The 17,900-nt window shown below is 53.5% G+C and overlaps 4 protein-coding genes across 10 annotated transcripts in view; 2 read left to right on the forward strand and 2 right to left on the reverse strand.

Moving 5' to 3' along the window:
- The window catches only part of TESK2 (testis associated actin remodelling kinase 2), a 131,022-nt gene extending 129,044 nt beyond the window's left edge, over window positions 1-1,978 (forward strand). For 2 of the 3 annotated variants that reach the window (XM_029227992.1, XM_029227993.1), the window contains exon 11: window positions 309-1,978. In XM_029227992.1, the coding sequence (XP_029083825.1) occupies window positions 309-1,030 (722 nt within the window). In that variant the 3' untranslated portion in view covers window positions 1,031-1,978. The remainder of the gene's footprint in view (window positions 1-308) is intronic. The other variant, XM_029227995.1, reaches the window with a different exon arrangement.
- On the reverse strand, window positions 1,061-5,448 carry TOE1 (target of EGR1, exonuclease). Of its 2 annotated transcripts, none has more exons than XM_029228001.1 (8): window positions 5,303-5,380; window positions 4,429-4,828; window positions 4,302-4,342; window positions 4,060-4,156; window positions 3,773-3,931; window positions 3,248-3,507; window positions 2,887-3,046; window positions 1,061-2,807 (listed from the first exon to the last, which is right to left on the reverse strand). In XM_029228001.1, the coding sequence occupies exons 2-8, from the start codon at window positions 4,483-4,485 to the stop codon at window positions 2,187-2,189; spliced, it is 1,395 nt and encodes a 464-aa protein (XP_029083834.1). In that variant the 5' UTR covers window positions 4,486-4,828; window positions 5,303-5,380; the 3' UTR covers window positions 1,061-2,186. The 2 variants fall into 2 exon arrangements, with proteins under 2 accessions (XP_029083834.1, XP_029083833.1); XM_029228000.1 differs by having other exon boundaries at window positions 1,883-2,807; window positions 4,429-4,571; window positions 5,303-5,448.
- Window positions 5,410-13,192, forward strand: MUTYH (mutY DNA glycosylase). Of its 4 annotated transcripts, none has more exons than XM_029227996.1 (16): window positions 5,410-5,632; window positions 8,643-8,769; window positions 9,316-9,464; window positions 9,556-9,595; window positions 9,710-9,783; window positions 9,916-9,957; window positions 10,032-10,103; window positions 10,181-10,294; window positions 10,380-10,477; window positions 10,560-10,704; window positions 10,789-10,852; window positions 11,028-11,219; window positions 11,324-11,460; window positions 11,546-11,698; window positions 11,875-11,916; window positions 12,998-13,192. In XM_029227996.1, the coding sequence occupies exons 2-16, from the start codon at window positions 8,649-8,651 to the stop codon at window positions 13,097-13,099; spliced, it is 1,545 nt and encodes a 514-aa protein (XP_029083829.1). In that variant the 5' UTR covers window positions 5,410-5,632; window positions 8,643-8,648; the 3' UTR covers window positions 13,100-13,192. The 4 variants fall into 4 exon arrangements, with proteins under 4 accessions (XP_029083829.1, XP_029083830.1, XP_029083832.1 ...); XM_029227997.1 differs by having other exon boundaries at window positions 11,875-11,980; window positions 12,998-13,179; XM_029227999.1 differs by having other exon boundaries at window positions 5,543-5,632; window positions 9,380-9,464.
- Window positions 13,193-13,753: 561 nt separating this feature from the next.
- Window positions 13,754-15,120, reverse strand: HPDL (4-hydroxyphenylpyruvate dioxygenase like). Its single transcript, XM_029230396.1, has one exon. The coding sequence runs from the start codon at window positions 15,118-15,120 to the stop codon at window positions 14,005-14,007; it is 1,116 nt and encodes a 371-aa protein (XP_029086229.1). The 3' UTR covers window positions 13,754-14,004.
- Between the last annotated feature and the right edge of the window lie 2,780 nt (window positions 15,121-17,900).

Genomic DNA, 17,900 nt, shown 5'->3' on the forward strand with positions numbered 1-17,900 from the left:
GACCAGACTGTCCAACCTGACCCCAAGGGAGGATATTAGGATGGTGGGGGGAGGGGGATTTCCCTCTAGGGCTGTGATTACAGGATCCCATGTCCAGAAGAAAGGCAAAGGAGCAGGGGATGACTGAAAAAGTCCTGGAGCTGTGGGCTGGCATATTGCCTCCCTTCTGAGTCTGTTTTCTCATTGGTGCAATGGGGACAACAGAACGTACTTTGCTTTCCTGAGTGGTGACACTTTGTGGTATGAAGTGCTGCTTCTATTTTTTATGACTAGTGAGAGTAACGCTGACTTGACTCACTATTCTTCAGGACTCTTGGAGAAAGGACCTGGGGTGAAGCGACTGAGCTTACTGGATGACAAGATCCCTCCCAAGTCCCCACGCCCAAGACGTACTATCTGGCTGTCTCGAAGCCAGTCAGACATCTTCTCCAGTAAGCCCCCACGTACAGTGAATGTCTTGGATCCCTACTACCAGCCACAACGAGGTGATGCTGCCCGAGCCCCCAAAATCAACCCTTTCAGTGCTCGCCAGGACCTCAAAGGTGGCAAGGTCAAGTTCTTTGACCTGCCCAGCAAGTCTGTCATCTCCTTGGTATTTGACCTGGATGCACCAGGGCCTGGAACTATGCCCATGGCTGATTGGCAGGAGTCCCTCGCCCCACCTGTTCGCCGGTGGCGTTCTTTGCCTAGTTCACCAGAGTTCTTGCATCAAGAGGCTTGTCCGTTTGTGGGCCGAGAAGAATCACTATCTGATGGGCCCCTACCACGCCTCAGTAGTCACAAGTACAGAGTAAGGGAGATCCCACCATTCCGAGCATCTGCCCTACCAGCTGCTCCAGCCCATGAAGCCATGGACTGCTCCAGTCCCCAGGAAGAAAACGGTTTTGGGCCCAGGTCTCAGGGGGCCAGTCCATGCCTTGCAGGTGCCCCTGAGGAGATGGAGGTAGAAGAAAGGCCAAGAGACTTGGCTCCAGTCCCCTTTTCTGTCTCAGGCATAGGCCTGAAAACCCAGGGAGAGCTGGATGGGTAAGGGGCGTTAATCCCCACCTCACCTTGGGGATGGACCTTCAGCTGAAGCCACAGGGCCCCCTTGCTGCAGAGCCTTGACTCTTCCCTGGGGCCCACAGAGCAGGCAGGCTAAGCCAAGCCAGGCTCAACTTTGGGGTTCCCAGTGCCCAATGGCTATGTATGAGGTGAGGCAGCAGTGAGACACCTTCCTAGTTAGGGCAAACAGCTAATACCAAGCCTCTGAAATCCAGCAAGGAGCTCTGGCCCCCACCCAGACTTCCCCAGACAGGACCAGAGGACTCCTAGTTCTAGTGTGCACTGGCAGGCAGCTATTACCCCAGGTTCTTCTCCTATCCCGGGTCTGTCTCCTTTCTTTTCCTGGGGCATATAAGCTAAAATGGATGGAACCTGGAGCTGACCAGGAGACCATAAAGGGCATGGCTATTTCTCAGACCTGAAGACTGGGGTGCTTCTTGCCAGAATGTTAAGACACTTGAATAATTGCTGTTTGCACTTACTGCACGGTCAGACCACGTCACTACACTTTCTATGCAAGGGGAGGGCAAGGCAGAGTGGTGGTCATGGCTCTCAGCTAACCTATTCAAAGATCTTTTCCAGTTGATTAATCTATTTTCATATTTATGAAGGAGTCTTAATGTTCTGCCCTATAAAACTTTCAACTTTGTGTTGGGAGTAGGGCTGATTTTGTAGGCCCTAGGGCCTGCTCTATGTATTTGTCAACACGTGATACACCCAGTTGGTTAAATGGTTTATACGTGGACTGATTTCTTCCCTTTCTGCTACAGCCGGAGCTATGGGAAGAGTCTGTCCTTATAGAGCCGCAATAAGAAATAACCAAAGATGAAGCTGGTCAAATATTTTCATATCTTGTTTCTGTTGATTTTTTTTTTTTGAAACTTTCCCAGGACACTTTGAGATTTAAAAATGAATAAAGTCTGTGTTACAGGTGCTGGTCAGCCTTCTTACTTGTATCCTTGTTCCTCATCCTCTGGAGTAAAGGCAAAGGTCCATGAGTGATGCAGCAGTATCTCTGCCAGGACCCTGTCCCCGTCCCCTAGTAGTTGGGAGTAGGACACTCACAGGCTAGAGGGATCCAGACCCCTCTGTTCCACCCTCAGCTTCTCTTCCTGAGCCCTGAGTGCTGGGTAGAAGTTGGGTCAGCTGCTGCCCCAAGCCAGCTTCATCTTCTGGTTGTGGGCTTTGGAAGAACGGGAGAACTGGCTCTTAGCCACTGTGAGGGGGACAGCTTTGCCACTCAGGTATACCTTGTTGTGGCATTCAGGTAGCCATGGTTCAGAGTTACAGGGCTGGGGTCCTTGGCCCACTCCCACGTAGGCCATCACGTAACCTGTCATAAAGGCATCAAAACCAGCCCGATGCAATCCATCCCCAGGCACTGGGTTAGGATTGACTTGACTCTCTGGAGCTTCCGAGCTGGCCATGTCAGCTGTGTCAGGCCTTGCTGCTCTCTGCTCCATCTCCAAGTCATTTTTGTGACCTTGCTTAGAGCCAGGTTGGTTCCCAGTCTCATCCTCAGCCACCTCCTGCTCAATTTCCTCAGGCTTGAGGCCAACCCTACAGACCTGCTTGGTGGGAGGACCATCCTCGGTTTCCCCAGAAGTCTGTTTCTCAGGCAGGCCCAACAAAGACCTCCGCCGTTTCTCTCTACGTCGTCGCCGTCGCCTCTTGTCCTCCACCACAGCTTCATCAGTGTCAATGATAAGGTCAATATCATGGGACCGAGGACACTGTGGTCCCAGGGGGCACCAGCCATAGGCCTAGAGGTAGGAAAAAAGCTTAGAGAGGGGTTCCAGGCATCAGACGTCCCTCCCCCAGGAAATGGGCAGGTGCTCTCACCGAGAAGTTGTCACAGATGCTGGTGGAATGAATACGGTAGGTTGCAGGGGGCATGCAGCAGCGGTAGTCAATATGGGCCCTCATGCTAGAAGGATAGCTGCAGAACTCCAGGGTGAGGTGTGGGCTGCCAGCTGCCCGCTGCTTCCCATTTTCCCGCTCACTGTAACATCGCAAGAGGGTATTGGTCCACTAGCATATAAGCTCCATGAGAGTAGGGGTTTCTGTCTGTTTTGTTCACTGCTGAACCCTCAGCACCTAAAACAGTGCCTGGCACATGATAGGTGCTCACTAAATATCTTAAGTGAATGAAATAGTCAAGCTTATACTAGGCCCCACCCCATTCTCTCAACCAGTTCCTCACCATTTCCGGAAGGCATATTCTAGGTAGGAGGCCACGAAGCGGGCGTGAAACTCAGCAGCATATTTGGTGTCATAAATGCCAGCTGGGAACATTTCACATAGGTCAGCAGTAAAGGTACCCAAGCTCTCAGGCAGGTGTGCATAGAAGTTCTGGTACAGGAACACCAAGTCTATAAGACCGTTGTGTAGTACCAGGGGCCGGCGGGCCCGGATTAGCTCCAGGAATAGTGTCCTCACTGATTGGCTCTGGCTCTCATCACCCTGGGTGGAAAGAAAGGGGTCATCAGGAAGGACAGAGTCCCCTAGGGAGCCTTGCAGGACACTTATCCCAGGGTCCCTCACCTGGAAAGCTCTCCCTTGCTTTCACCTAATTCAATGCTATTCACCAGTGTAACAGTGTTGTTTCCCCAGCTCTGTCACTAGTGATTCCCCATACTCCCTAAGAAGCAGATCCTCCCCATGCACCTAGCCTAGAGTAGTAAGAAACGAAGTCACAGAAGGGGCAGTCTCTAGGCTGGAGGCCTACCTTGTCATTGCCCTTGTGGTAGGGGATACCCTGGGCGTACTGCTGGTTGAAGTTGAAGCCATGCTGTACCAGGAACTGCACAGACTTTGGTTCTATGACATACTCTTCCACGCACAGCAGGGTCAGATTGAACACCTGGGCCAGGTATGAGTGCTCACCCTGGGAGAGGAAGAGATTCTGCTACATCCAGCCTTGGGAGAAAAAAACCTCATAGCTGATGTTCCCCAGGATCTCAACCCTCCTCCCCCCAGCCACAGACCTGGGATGCAGGTGAGATCAGCCCATACCTTGTCTGGCTGCTGCTTGAAGCAGGCGAGGCCCAGGGAGAGGATAGAACGGGTCCTGGCAGCATGACACACGGCCTTGTAACGTTCCTCGATGCACCTTGGGGTTGGGTTTGGGGGTGGCTGTGGCTGGGAGTTAGCTTCATGAAAGTCCCAAACCACCCAGGACTGTGACCTCCACTACAGGGTTGAGGTTTGCCCCTCCTTCCAAGGCTAGGACTAAAGAGATCAGGGCTTATACTTACTGGTTCAGCAAACTCTTCCTGTCCCCAAGCCCACTCAGTTCCTATGGCGCAGTAAAGGGAGAGTTGTGTTAGGTCCACAGTATCAGCCCTTTCACAACCACCTGCTCTCCCAACTCCCAACTCTCACCGTGTCCACAGCCACAAAGCTAGCCGTCTTTATGGCCAGCAGGAGGGATGGCCACATCTCCTTGAAGTTGTCACTTTGCACATCCACCACGGGAACCTGGACTACTAGCTCCTCCCCAGATTTTGTGCTTTGGCTGGCACCACCTGGGGATAAGGAGGGTGATGGATGTTAATGCTCAGGCAAGGGCCTAAGAGAAAAGATACCAAGCTAGGCCATGGCTGGGGGCAGGGGCAGTTTCCCTCAAGGCAAGAAATGGCAGCTTTCTCCTCAAGCGTATCACATATGCTCTATACACAGGCCTTGGAGTGAACAGTGTCCTGAATTTGGGGAGAGAAAGCCTGGGTCTTCCAGTGGCTTATGTGAGACTCTGGGAAAATTTCTTCCCCCTCAGCATCAAAACCTGTAAAAGAGGAAGGTAGGACTAGATAATCTGTGAGGTTCCTTTTCCTCACATCCTGCAGGAAATAGTTTGCAAGGCTTGATGATTTCGGCCCCTTTAATATCCCAAAGGCTCTATACTACTGTTCATGGCCACAAGCGGCGGCAGTAGCCAGTATGCCCCAGAGCCTGATAAATAACGCCCCAACACGTCCCACTTCCTGTGGACCACAACTCCCAACCTCCTAACTTAACAGAGCCATGAACTCCAGACTACATCTCCCGACATGCCCCCACATGCCCTGCGCCCAAGACTCTAGGCTTTTGCAGGCGGAACTGCGGTGCACACCGGGACTTGTAGTCTCCTCGTGGCTGGTTCAGAAAGAAGGCGCTAGTCCTCTGAAACTTGAGATCGGTTTCTTAGAACTACGAGCCCGAGACCCTCCCCCCACCGGAGCGCACAGGCTTTTAAAGCGGCCCCTGGGAAGCCACTCACCGTCAGAGACGGCTGGAGCTGAGGCTGTGCCATCGTCACCGTCGGCGGCCATGACACCGAGGTCCCTCGCTTGTATAGTCAGTGTGCACGCGGGACTTCCTCTTCGTCTCCTCACTCCGCTCCTGCAGTCGGGGACGGGGCGGAGCTTCGCCCCCGGAGTCTCCGACCGGTCGGACTTCCGTTCAGACCTCCCGGGTCTGGCGCGGTGGAGCCAGCCTGACGCGCGCTAGGAGCCTATTGGCTGGCGTGGACCGATTCACCGCCCGGATTGGATGGAGCCACGCCCCCTGGAGTTCGTCTGGGAGCTGGGCGCTGGAGATCGCGCAGGAGGTAATTTTTTCTCTGCGTACAACGCAATTGGAATGTGGGCCTTCGCGTTACCCTGTCTTCATCGATTCGGCCCCGGGGTGGGGATCCCCAGAGGATGTGGCGCTGCCTGAGCTAAGCTTAAAGCACGCGTAGGAGTTATACAAAGACCGGGGAGTGTAGGGGAAGGAAGGATATTTGGGAAGGGGCAAGCTGCCAGGGAGGGTGGAGAGCTCACGGCGTTCCAGGAAGTGAAAGAAGCCGGGACGGAGACAGGAGATGAGGCTGCGGAGGTTGAGAGCGACCGGCTAGAAGGAACACTTTTGAAACAATCCGTGCGCGTGATAATAGGGATTTGAATTAAGCCTCCGGTAGGGACAGATTGTAAGTAATTAGGAGATATAGTTGACCTTGAGGGGTTTTGGACATGATTCCTGCTACCGTGAGTGTTGTCCCTACCGTAGACTAGCCCTTTCCCAAGGGCTCTGCTTCCCACCAAGGACTCTCAATCCTTTATCTATTTGCTGTTTCCAGTCCATCTTCAACCTTTCTCTCGAGTCTTTTCATTATTCTGAATTGTTTGGATTTTTCCCATTCTGGAAAAAGGGGAACCTCCTTTTACTCTACCCCATCCCAAATTAGTTTAACAAGTATTATATACAATTTGCCTGGCACCGTGCTCGGCTCTGGGGACACAACAGCCAACAAAAGATACCCAGTGCTAGCTTATATGGAGTTATACAGTTAAGTGGGGGAAGCAGACACTGATCAAAGAATCACAAATAAATATGGAATTAAAATTGGTATAAGGGCAACAATGGAGAAGTACACAAGAGGGTAAGACTGGGGGGGATCAGATTTGGACATTTAAGTCAAGACCTGAAAAATGAGTAACTGTTAGGTAAAACATAGAAGAGCTCTCCAAGCAGAGGAAATGGACTGGGTGAGGCCTCAAGGAGGACAGACACTTGGGGGTTTTGAACCAACTATTTCAGGACAACATAGCTGTTCCGTAGTGAGCGAGGGGGATGGGGCTTGTTGGAGCCTACAAAGCTTATGTTAAGAGGATTGGCTTCTAAGAGAAATGGGTGTGACAGCCAAAGCCCTCTCCAGTGGCCTACAAGGTACTTTGTAGTCCTAGGCTCTCCACTTTCTTTACCTCTCTGACCTCATCAACTCCTCACCCCTTCCTCATTCCATTCTAACCATGCTGGCTTCCTCATTGTTCTACAAACACCAGGCAACCTCCTTACGGCCTTTGCACTAGCTTCTTAGGATTCCTTTCCCACAGGTATCCATTCACATGGCTAACTCCTTCAACTGCTTTAAGTCATTGGCCAAATATCACTTTAATAAGGCCCACCTTGACCACCTTCTTTAAAATTGCAACACTCCCACACCCCTACCCACTCATCCCCTTCACTGCTCTACTTTTCCTCTTTATGTTAGTATTTATCACCTAACATCCTATATAACTTACTGATTGTATGCATTATTTCTTTCCCATTAGACCCTAAGCTCTGGGACTTCCCTGGTGGTCCAGTGGTTAAGACTCCATGCTCCCAATGCAGGGGACACGGGTTCAATCCCCGGTCGGAGAGCTAAGATTCTGCATGCCACACAGTGTGGCCAAAAAATAAAATAAACCATTTATAGACTTCAAATAATGACATTAAAAAAAATAATTATATAAGCTCCAGGAACCTTTGATGTTTTATTTACTGAAGTATTCCAAGTACCTAAAACTGCTCCATAAATATTTGTTTAATGAGTTAATGGGAAACCATTGAAGGTTTTAAGTAAAAAAGTAACATGATCATGTCTTAAAAGATTGCTTTAGTCTTTAGAGAACGGATTGTAGAATGAATGATGGAAGTCAGCGAGTTTGGTTAAGGAAGATTGGCTAGGAAGTGGAGGGGGTGGGTCTTGTGGAAGGGATTGGAGGAGGGGGAGGGAACATTCCTCCATATAATGGGACCAATGGGATAAAGGACAAGGAAATGCAGATGGAGGTACGTTTGTACATTCATTCATTCTTTTCTCGGAAGGAGGAAGCAATCTCTTTTGATGAAAATGAGGTGTGTGAATTAAAAAGTTTGAGGAGAGAGTTTGAACCAGAGGCTCAGCAGGGACTGCAGTATAGCCAGGTGCAAGCTCTGCAGGCAGACCTTCGGAGTTTGAATCGAAAAGTTGCTTAATCACAAGCCTGTTTCCTTATAACTGAAATGGAGGTAATCCTAGAACATACCTCATGGAGTTGTCAGGAGATTGAGAAATCTGGTAAAGCACTTAGCATAGGGTCTGACATATAACACTCACTAACTGTTAGCTGCTGTTCTGTTAGGCAGCCAGAACAATAAGGGAAGAGTGAAGGTCAACCAGATGTGTTTTCTCATTCATTACTAATGGATAGGCGGCTATGATCTACTAAATCAGGAGATTAGGAATAAAAATAGCTCATCTCCGTGCCCGCCCTGCCTTCCCCCGCCCCCCACAGTTTGCCATCTTCTCTCAGGCAAATCTTTCCCCTCTCTGATCCTTGGTTTCTCCTTTTTTTTTTTTTTTTCCCCTTTGCATTTTATGTTTTAAATCATTATCACAGAGGTTTCTCCTTTCCATAGAATGAGGGTTTGGACTAGATGATTACTAAATGCTGTTTCAGTGTAAATGTGCTACATCTCTAAGCAGATAAACCTCCTACCTACACCTGTACTCCCAGGGATACACAGGTGCTCCCGCACAGGAGGCTTTGGTCCTTGACTCAGCCCAGCCCTGGCCTCTTATTTTGTTTATGTCTCCAAGACTATACTAATGCTGGTCCCTCTGAGGCCACTTGCAGGACCTCAGCCCTACTGGTCATACCTCAGTGCCACAGGCAGCCAAGAGCAAACCCATGAGCATCTGGGGAGTGCTTGGAGAAAAGCTAGACACTTTATATGAATGGTGTGGGGAGGGAGGTAGCTTTACCTTCTGCGGGGCCCTAAGATTCAGCCTCATGGCGACTGACTACTTTGGCTGGGCCTTTCCGTTCTAGTCAATCATGAGGAAGCCACGAGCAGCTGTGGGAAGTCGAAGTCGTTGCAGGAAGCAGGCATCCAGCCAGGAGGGAAGGGAGAAACGTGCCCTCAGCAGCAGCCAGGCCAAGCCATCTGCACCTGACGGTGAGGAGCTTGGTCTTAGAGACTCAGGGGCTGGTTTAATTGGCCATGAAAGGGGACAGATTCAGGCTGGGAAGGGAGCATGGTGTGTATCAAGGCATTAAGGAACTAATTAAGGTTCTAATTCTGACTTTCCTCTGTGGCTTTGGGATAATTGCTCTGAATAGCTGCTTTCTTACCAGTGACATGGCGTAGTAGTCTGTGCATTTCCTTCCTCACTTGGCTCTCATGGGATCAAATGAGTTTATCAACCTGTCAGTGTTTTGTAAATGGGAAGGCCCTGCACAGGTATATATTATGCTTGGCTGAAATATGGATTTTCATTATGACCCAGAGACAAAGGAGCCAGGGGTATCACCCTGGGAAATGAAGGCCAGAAACTTGGCTAAGGCTACCCAGGGCTAGAGACTCCAGGTCCCAAGCTTAAGCAAGGGCTTGGGGGTGGGGGAAGCTTTAAGTGGAACAGACTGAAACCAGGCCACAGTGCCCCAGATTGCTGGTGCACAGCCTGTGCAAGGACAATCCCTGAGTTTTCTGAGGCTCCAGCAGGCCTGGCCAGGCAGCAGGAGGAGGTGAGATTGCAGGCCCCTGTCTCCCCGTACCATCTATTCAGAGACACAGCTGAGGTGACAGTCTTCCGGAAGAGCCTGCTGAGCTGGTATGACCGAGAGAAGCGGGACCTACCCTGGAGAAGGCGGGTAGGTGGTTGAGGGATGGGGACGGTGGAGTGGGGGAGGCTGGTGCCCAGCCCCCTCCACACTAACTGCCCATCTGGAATTTCATTGGCAGGTGGAGGGTGAGGTGGACCTGGACAGGCGGGCATACGCTGGTGAGTACATCTCCTGAGAGCAGGGCTGCTTTGCCTGGACGCTCTCAGGTCTGGGTCTGTGGGCTAGGAGCAGGGCTGGTTAGCCGTGTCCTCATACCAACCCCTCTTCCCCAGTGTGGGTCTCAGAGGTCATGCTGCAGCAGACCCAGGTTGCCACGGTGATCGACTATTATAACCGATGGATGCAGGTGACTTCAGGGAATGAAGGGGAGGGTCATGGTCCAAACCCCAGATGACTCCTTTGGGGTGGGAATAAAGAAGGCTTCTTCCACCTCCTTCACCTTTGGCCTCATCTCTTTTTGCCTGCCTTCGGGCTGTAGAAGTGGCCAACGCTGCAGGACCTGGCCAGTGCTTCCCTGGAGGTGAGAGCCACCCTAGGGTCGGGGAATGGGGACTACTGAGGACCGACCTCTGATCCCTCTGACCCCACCCACAGGAGGTAAACCAGCTCTGGGCTGGCCTGGGCTATTACTCTCGAGGCCGGCGGCTACAGGAAGGAGCCCGGAAGGTAAGAGGGTGGCGGGGAGCGTGGGAGCCCCAGGGCCTCAGGTATCTTATAACCTTAAGCCTTCGCATCCCAATCAGGTGGTAGAGGAGCTAGGGGGCCACATGCCACGTACAGCAGAGACCCTGCAGTGGCTCCTGCCTGGTGTGGGGCGGTACACAGCCAGAGCCATTGCTTCCATTGCCTTTGGCCAGGTGAGCCCATAGCCCATCCCCATATTGTGTGTACCCACCTTCCCTCCTCCCAGACCAGGCTGACTCCTGGACTCCTCTGTGCCAGGCAACCGGTGTGGTGGATGGGAACGTAGTACGGGTGCTATGCCGTGTCCGAGCCATTGGTGCTGATCCCAGCAGCACCCTTGTTTCCCAGCAGCTCTGGTAGGATATTGGAGTAATGGGGGAGATTGGGAGAGTTGTCTCCAAAGGATCTTTGGCTCACAGCAACGTTCCCTTCTTGTAGGAGCCTAGCCCAGCAGCTGGTGGAGCCAACCCGGCCAGGGGACTTTAATCAAGCAGCAATGGAGCTGGGGGCCACAGTGTGCACCCCGCAGCGCCCGCTCTGCAGCCAGTGCCCTGTGCAGAGCCTGTGCCGGGCACGCCAGAGGGTGAGCCATCTGGGGAAGGGGCAGTCAGGGGTCCTAGGGAGTGACCCCTGCCCCGTGACATTCTGCCCTGTCTCTGACTCTCAGGTGGAGCGGGAGCAACTCTCAGCCTCACGGAGCCTGCCAGGCAGTCGTGACGTGGAGGAGTGTGGTGAGTGCCAGCCCTAGCCCTTCCCTGTACTGTCGAGGAGCTGCCTGTGGCCGCCTCATTCCATTTCATTCTACAGTCTGAGTAAGATTCTACAGAGCTGGGCCAAGGCCTGCCCTCTGGGCTTGGCACCTAAGCGCACCTGGCCTGAGTGGGGCTCTTGGATCTCTGTTCCCAGCTCCCAACACTGAACAGTGCCAGCTCTGTGCGCCTCCCACAGAGCCCTGGGACCAGACCCTGGGAGTGGCCAACTTTCCCAGAAAGGTCAGTCGCAGGCCCCCCAGGGAGGAGTGCTCTGCCACCTGTGTTCTGGAGCAGCCCAGGGCCCTTGGGGGTGCCCGAATTCTGCTGGTGCAGAGGCCCAACTCAGGTACCTTGATCCTCGGAGTGCAGGGAGGTGGCATGAGCAACAAGGAAGAAATAGAGGCATCAGTAGCTAAGGCCTAACGGATACCTGGCTGCCCTCCCTCTCAGGTCTGCTGGCAGGACTGTGGGAGTTCCCATCTGTGACCGCAGAGCCCTCAGGGCAGCACCAGCGCAAGGCCCTGCTGCGGGAACTGCAGAGTTGGGTTGGGCCCGTCCCGGCCACCCGCCTTCGGCACCTGGGACAGGTGAGTGAGCAGAGGAGGGGCCAGGAATGATGGCTTCTGTGGCCACATCCACAGGTCTGTTTCAGCCTCTTGACCCTCCCCCCAGGTGGTCCACACCTTCTCTCACATCAAGCTGACATATCAAGTATACGGTCTGGCCCTGGAAGAACAGACCCCAGTGGCCATTGTACCACCTGGAGCTCGCTGGCTGACCCGGGAGGAGTTTCACACCGCTGCTGTCTCCACCGCCATGAAAAAGGCACTACCTTTGTTGTCTTCGTTGTACTTTTTGTGTTTCCTACATGTTCTAAGTGAACCTGTTACTATGTAAGCAAACAAAAAAGCATATCTTAAACAAAGGTGCTGGGGTATGAAGTTGAGGGCTCTTTGGGGTCAGATGCCAGCCCTGCACTTTCCTCCTCTCTTCTTGTCTAGGTGTTCCGTGTATACGAGGGCCAACAGCCAGGGACCTGCAAGGTGAGTGTCTTGGCCCTCACCCAGCCATCTCTCTCCAGGACCAAATCCACAGGTTTTCAGTGAGGTAAATGATGCACGTTTGGGTGAACAGTCTCCATGACAGACTTCACTGGGGCGAGAGAAATAGTTCTTGACCAGACTTTACAATCTGGGTCCAGGGTAGAGAGGGGACAAGAGCAAATGATGGAGACAGTAGTGTCACAGGTGTGTGAAATGTTTGTACAAGATTTTGTGGGATATGAAGTGGGGAGCTGTCATTTTTATCTAGGAGGCAAGAATCAGGAATGGCTGCTTGGAAGGAGTGGCTGGTAACCTGGGTCCTGGAAATTAATTGTTTTCTCCAGGTTTGGAAGGGGAATCAGCTGTAAAGACGTTCTTTCCAGGCCCAAGAGTAGTGTGAGCAAAGGTGGGGTACAGTACAGTCTGCAGCGCTCAAGGAGCTGTGAGCATTTGGTTTAGTTGGAGCGGTGAGCAGGGCCTGCCCAGGCCAGTCAGGAACGTGAACGCCAGGCCACTGAAGCATTTTAGGTGGAGAGAGGAGTCATCTTTGCATCTTAGGAAGACTGCCTCAGGCTGCCTTTTTAAATTAATTAATTTCTGGCTGCGTTGTGTCTTCGTTGCTGTGTTCGGGCTTTCTCTAGTTGCAGCGAGTGGGGGCTACTCTCTGTTGCGGTGCGCGCGCGCGGGCTTCTCATCGCGGTGGCTTCTCTCGTTTCGGAGCATGGGCTCTAGGGCTTTAGGTGCGCGGGCTTCAGTAGTTGTGGCTCGCGGGCTCTAGAGCGCAGGCTCAGTAGTTGTGGCGCACGGGCTTAGTTGCTCCGCGGCATGTGGGATCTTCCCGGACCAGGGCTCGAACCCATGTCCCCGGCATTGGCAGGCGGATTCTTGATCACTGCGTCACCAGGGAAGTTCTCAGGCTGCCTTTTAGAGAGTTGATCGAAGAGTTAGATACTGGTAACAGGATGGAAGCTTTACAATATAAGGCTAGAATCTGAGCTAGATAAGTGGTGTGGGGGGAGGGGTGGAAGGAGAAGATTCTCTGTTGCCCCCTCAGTACCTCCTTCCTTCGGCTTCTGCACAGGGTTCCAAAAGATCCCAGGTGTCCACCCTGTCCGGATGGAAAAAGCCCAGCGCAGGCCAGCAAGTCCTGGATAGTTTCTTTCGGCCCCACATCCCCTGCTGATGCACCCAGCCTCAACAGTGCAACACAGTGATGCCTCTGGAAGCCCCCACCCCCTGAGAATCCTGTTTAATAAAGTGCTGATTTTTGTAGTCATTCTGGAGACTTTCCACCTTCTCCTTAGCCCCCTCACTCCTCACCTCTGAGGGACCCAGGAAGTGGTAAAGTCCTGCTTGGTCCTGACTTCCACTGCTGAGCTCCTAGCCAGCCCTGGGCAGATGGAGGAGGGGAGTGTTCTGTCCTGAGTGATCTGTCCTCCTCCAGCCCCAGAAGAGAAGGCAGCTGCAGGGAGCCCCTGCCAGTGGCTGACATCCAGCACTCCCAGTCCATGTCTCTGGTCAGCTCTGATTGGAGTTGTGTTATCACCCTAGAGCAGGTGGTTGAGCTCAGCTCTGACTGAGCCCCTCCCACTTGCAGTGGCTGGTCCCTAGGGAGAGGGGAATCACAGAGGAGGATTTGTTTTGTCTTAGACTCCTACCTCAAATAATAAACCATTTATTTTGGGATACATTACATATGCAGTGAAACAATACAGAAAAGCAGAGGGTTTTTAATCATAATATTGGGAGTGTGGTGGAGAGAAATGGGGTCAGAGAAGGACACAAGGAGGGTTCAAAAATATTGGTTATGTTCTATTTCCTAATTGTGTAATTCCTTTATTCTTTACATTTTGCATATATGTTAGATATAGACAATATGAGAAACGTTTCACAGTTTAAAAAAAAGTCCCATCTCTTTGGACCCCTGTGAGATTCAACTTCTGGCATGATGAGATGGAGGCCACACCTGGCTCCTAAAGACAAAGCCTTTCACTCCAGGCCTCTGTGGGTGTCTCTCAGTTCCAGCAGGCCCTGTGCTGGACTCCCCAGTGCTCCAGGACAGGCGGCTACACCCAGCTTCAGCCCTTCTCAGGCTTCCTGGACCCTGGCAGCTTGCTCCTGCATGGACTGCCACAGGGCCCGAATGTTGCCCTGGCCAAATCCAGTGGCCCCCTGCCTCTGAATCAGCTCCAGGAAGAAAGTGTCCTCTGCAAAGAGGGACTTGGTGAAGACCTGAAGCAGAAACTTGCCTCTGTCACCATCTAGCAAGACCCCCTGTCGGGCCAGCAGGCTAGGCTCTAGCCCTGCAGCCAGGATCTGCTTCTCCTTGCCTGGCTGCTGGTAGTAGGCCTCAGGAGGAGTCAGGAGCTGACCCCCCGCCCCTACCACACCCTCAGTGGCTTTCATGATATTTGGTGTGTATAACCCCACGTGCTGCAGTCCAGGTCCCCCGTTCCGGGCCAGGAACTGCTCCACCTGGTCCTGTCGGCTGGTGACCCCCAGCAGGGACTCGGCCAGCACGAGGGTAGGGACAGCACTACCCATAGGGGCCCGCAGGGCGGTGAGCCTCAGCCCCCCGGGCCCAGACTCTGCTGCCACCTCCAGGCCCAGCTCCGGATCCTCACCTGGGCTCAGTGGCAGGTGGTGAAAGCCTAGACAGTCGTGGAACCAGCGCATCAGTTTTGGGGAGCTGCTGGGGGTGCAGGCCAAGGTCAGGTGGTCCACGTGGCTGACCCAGCCCGGGCCAGGTGCGGAGGGCACAGGCCTAAAGCCGGGCAGAAAGGGCCCGCGGAAGCCAGTGCGGTCCAGCAGCGTCAGGCTGAGGTTGCCGGCCGGCGAGCTGATCACGGCGTAGGTGGCGGCGCCCTGCTCATCCCGCATGCTGACAGGGGGCACCGGCACGCTGCAGCCGAGCGCCGCCAGCGCCCGGGCGGCGGCGCCCGCGTCCGCCACGTCGAAGCACAGGTTCGTGGCACTGGGCACCGCATGATGCGGGTCCAGGCCGTACAGCGGCTCTGCGGGCCCCGCGCCCTCGTTCACCAAAAAGACCGCGTCGCCGCTCCGCAGAGCCAGCTGCCGCCAGCCGTCTGCTTCCCGCACCGCCAGGGGCTGGAAGCCGAAGAGGCGCTGCAGATCCCGGGCGAGGGGCAGCCCCGCCGGCACGTGGAAAGCGATATGGCACAGACGGCGGGCGGGCGCGGCCATGGCGGTCTGGATGGCGTCCCCGGCCTGTCCTTCCCCTGGGGACAATCACTCGTCCGGGACTCGGAGACTCTCAGTCCCTGGCTTGTCGTCAGAAGCCGGTGGAGTCCAATTTTGCCTGCAGACCGCGTTCCTCGATCTTTTTCGGGGAGAAGCCACAAACGGACCACTTGGGGGCTTGCAGTTCCCTCTGCCGAAGCACGCCAAACTGGAGTTGCCTGGCGACCACCGAGTCTGAGCTGCGGCTCTAAAGAACCACGCGGAGCCAGTACAGGGGCGGGGCGAGAGAGGGGGGCGGAGCCAGTAACTGCCACTCTCCACCCTCTCGCTCAGCCTGTGTGGCCGAGAGTACACCGGGGACACAGGACTGACCCGTCCCATGACTTCTGGCTGGGCCTCACTCTTGGGCACTGACCTTCCCACGGCCTCTGGCTGGGCCACACACCTTTGGGCACTGAGCCTCCCATCCCCGGACCCTGGAGATCACAATAGCTGCCTTCACTAGGTTCCAGGCACTGAGTTCCCACTCATGCCCCAACCTCAGAGCAAAGGGAATCAGCCCTAGTCGAGGGAAGAGTCCGAATTTTCCCTCTACAAGCACGGAATTTCTTAGCAATTTCATGTTTTAGCTTAAAATTTTTGGAGAATTTTTCTTTTAATTGCCTAATGTTCCTTTAAAACTTAAAATAGAATAAAATGCTTTAAGTTACAGATTTTCACTTTTTCCCCAAAATGGTCCAGAGAAATTTATGTTATAGGAAGATAGACCATTTATATAGCTCCTAAATGCATCTCTCTTTTGGGAAACCTTTCAGCTGCACCTTTTCAACCCCACTTCTCCCTTAACATTTTTTACGCCCTTGTCCCAAACAAGATTTGGAGAAAAAAACAGTGGCTCAGGATCTGAAAGGAACAGCTGCACAGGCATCCTTTCTCACCCTCCTGACTCTATTAGGACTAGAATAAGTCCTCTTTGCTCTTTCCAGCTTCCTGACTGGGTATTAGGCCAGAGGAGCTTTCTGGGGGCATTTCTGGCCTTGCCACTGAGAACTGTGTGAGATCACTGGATTGAGGAAATTAGGAGTCTTCTGGAACTTCACCTGGTAGCTCTTGAAGGGTTTGGAAGGGCATTCCACGAAGAGCAAATGGCATAAGCAAAAGCTCAGTGAGGAATGTGAGCCAAACCCTCAGAGGAGCAATAGAGCATAAGGTTGGGGAGACAGTTGGGATGGATGCCTGTGGTCTGAGGCAATGCAAAAGAGATTCATTTGTCAGGCAGCCTGGTGTGATGACTTACTGTTGAGTTTCATTGGCAGGAGGGAGAAGGATGTGATGAGGCGACAGGGCTTAGAAAAACACCTGGCTGGGTGTTCAGGCCTACAGCCAGGAAGGCAGTACCTGAAGCAGTGGTGAAAGGTACTTGGTGCTACTCTGCACTCCAGTGAATTGGAGAACATGGACTCCAAAAGCCAGACAGACCTGGGTTTAAAAATCTACCTCCAACACTTACTAGCACATGTATAACTTTGGGCAAATTGCTTAACTTCTGAATCTTAGTTTCGTCATCTATAAAAATGGGAATAATAATAGTACCTACTTCGTGGGATTGTTTTGATTAAATGAAATAGTATATGGTGCAGCCTGGCAAAAGATCCAGGTTTTAGCCTGTGAACCTGGGCCTGACTGTGGGGTCAGGGCATACAAAGGGCTACTCCTCCGTAGTCCTGAGCACTGGGAAGGCACTGGGAGGGCTCTGGCTTTGGTGGTGGATTCTGGGGGAGGGGGCCCTGGGAATAGGGATCTGAGAGGGCTGGTACAGAAAAGACAATGCTCTGCCCCAGCTATCATGATTGGGGCCCCAAGGGAGCAGCTTCCAGGCCTTTGGTCCAGGAGAAGGAATTTCCACTCAAGGGCTCCAGGTATGGACAGAGGGAACAGAAACAGGACCCCTGACCAATCACTTCTGACCTGGGGGAGGGTAGATTTCTGGAAGCTAAGTGGGGGTTGTCTTAAAGAAAAGGATGGGGCTTCCTTGGTGGCGCAGTGATTGAGAGTCCACCTGCCGATGCAGGGGACATAGGTTCGTGCCCCGGTCTGGGAAGATCCCACATGCCGCGGAGCGGCTGGGCCTGTGAGCCATGGCCACTGAGCCTGCGCGAACGGAGCCTGTGCTCCGGAACGGGAGAGGCCACAACAGTGAGAGGCCCGCGTACCGCAAAAAAAAAAAAAGAAAAAGAAAAAGGTGACCTTGTCTGGGGTACACTGCCCAGCAAGGGCACTGTGCTTGACTTTGGCCCAGTGCACAGACGGCTCTGGAGACCAGTTGGGGTTAGAGAACTAGACTCTACTTCCTGCAGCCCTGCTGGCGTCTTGGCCGTGACCTCCTGGGATCAGACTGGTGTCCTCCTGCGATCAGGACCCTGCGGAACTTTCCCAAGATGGGTCCTCCGAGCCTGGCCGCGGTTGCACTCCTCCTGGAGCTATTGATAACGAGGGTGGGCGCGCAGGTCGAGACCTGAGGGAACCGGCCAATACCACTGGAGGGCGCGCGCGCGGGTCGGAGAGTTTAGGTGGTGACGCCTCTCCTATACATCCGCCTTCTACAACGACAAGGTCAGCAGAGGTGGAGGTGGGGGCTGTGGAGGGCGGAGGAGTCGAACTCTCGGAGCTCGCAGACCCGAGGCACACTCGGCCCCTACAGAAATCCTGACCCCCCGCCCGCTCCCCGCTCCTTCCTCTCCCCTTCTCCTCCCCTCTCCCCTCTCCTCCGCCCTCCCTCTCCC

This window comes from Monodon monoceros, unplaced genomic scaffold (assembly GCF_005190385.1).
Source record: "Monodon monoceros isolate NGI ecotype Baffin Bay Population unplaced genomic scaffold, NGI_Narwhal_1 Super_Scaffold_18, whole genome shotgun sequence".
In the NCBI taxonomy this organism is placed as follows: domain Eukaryota; kingdom Metazoa; phylum Chordata; class Mammalia; order Artiodactyla; family Monodontidae; genus Monodon; species Monodon monoceros.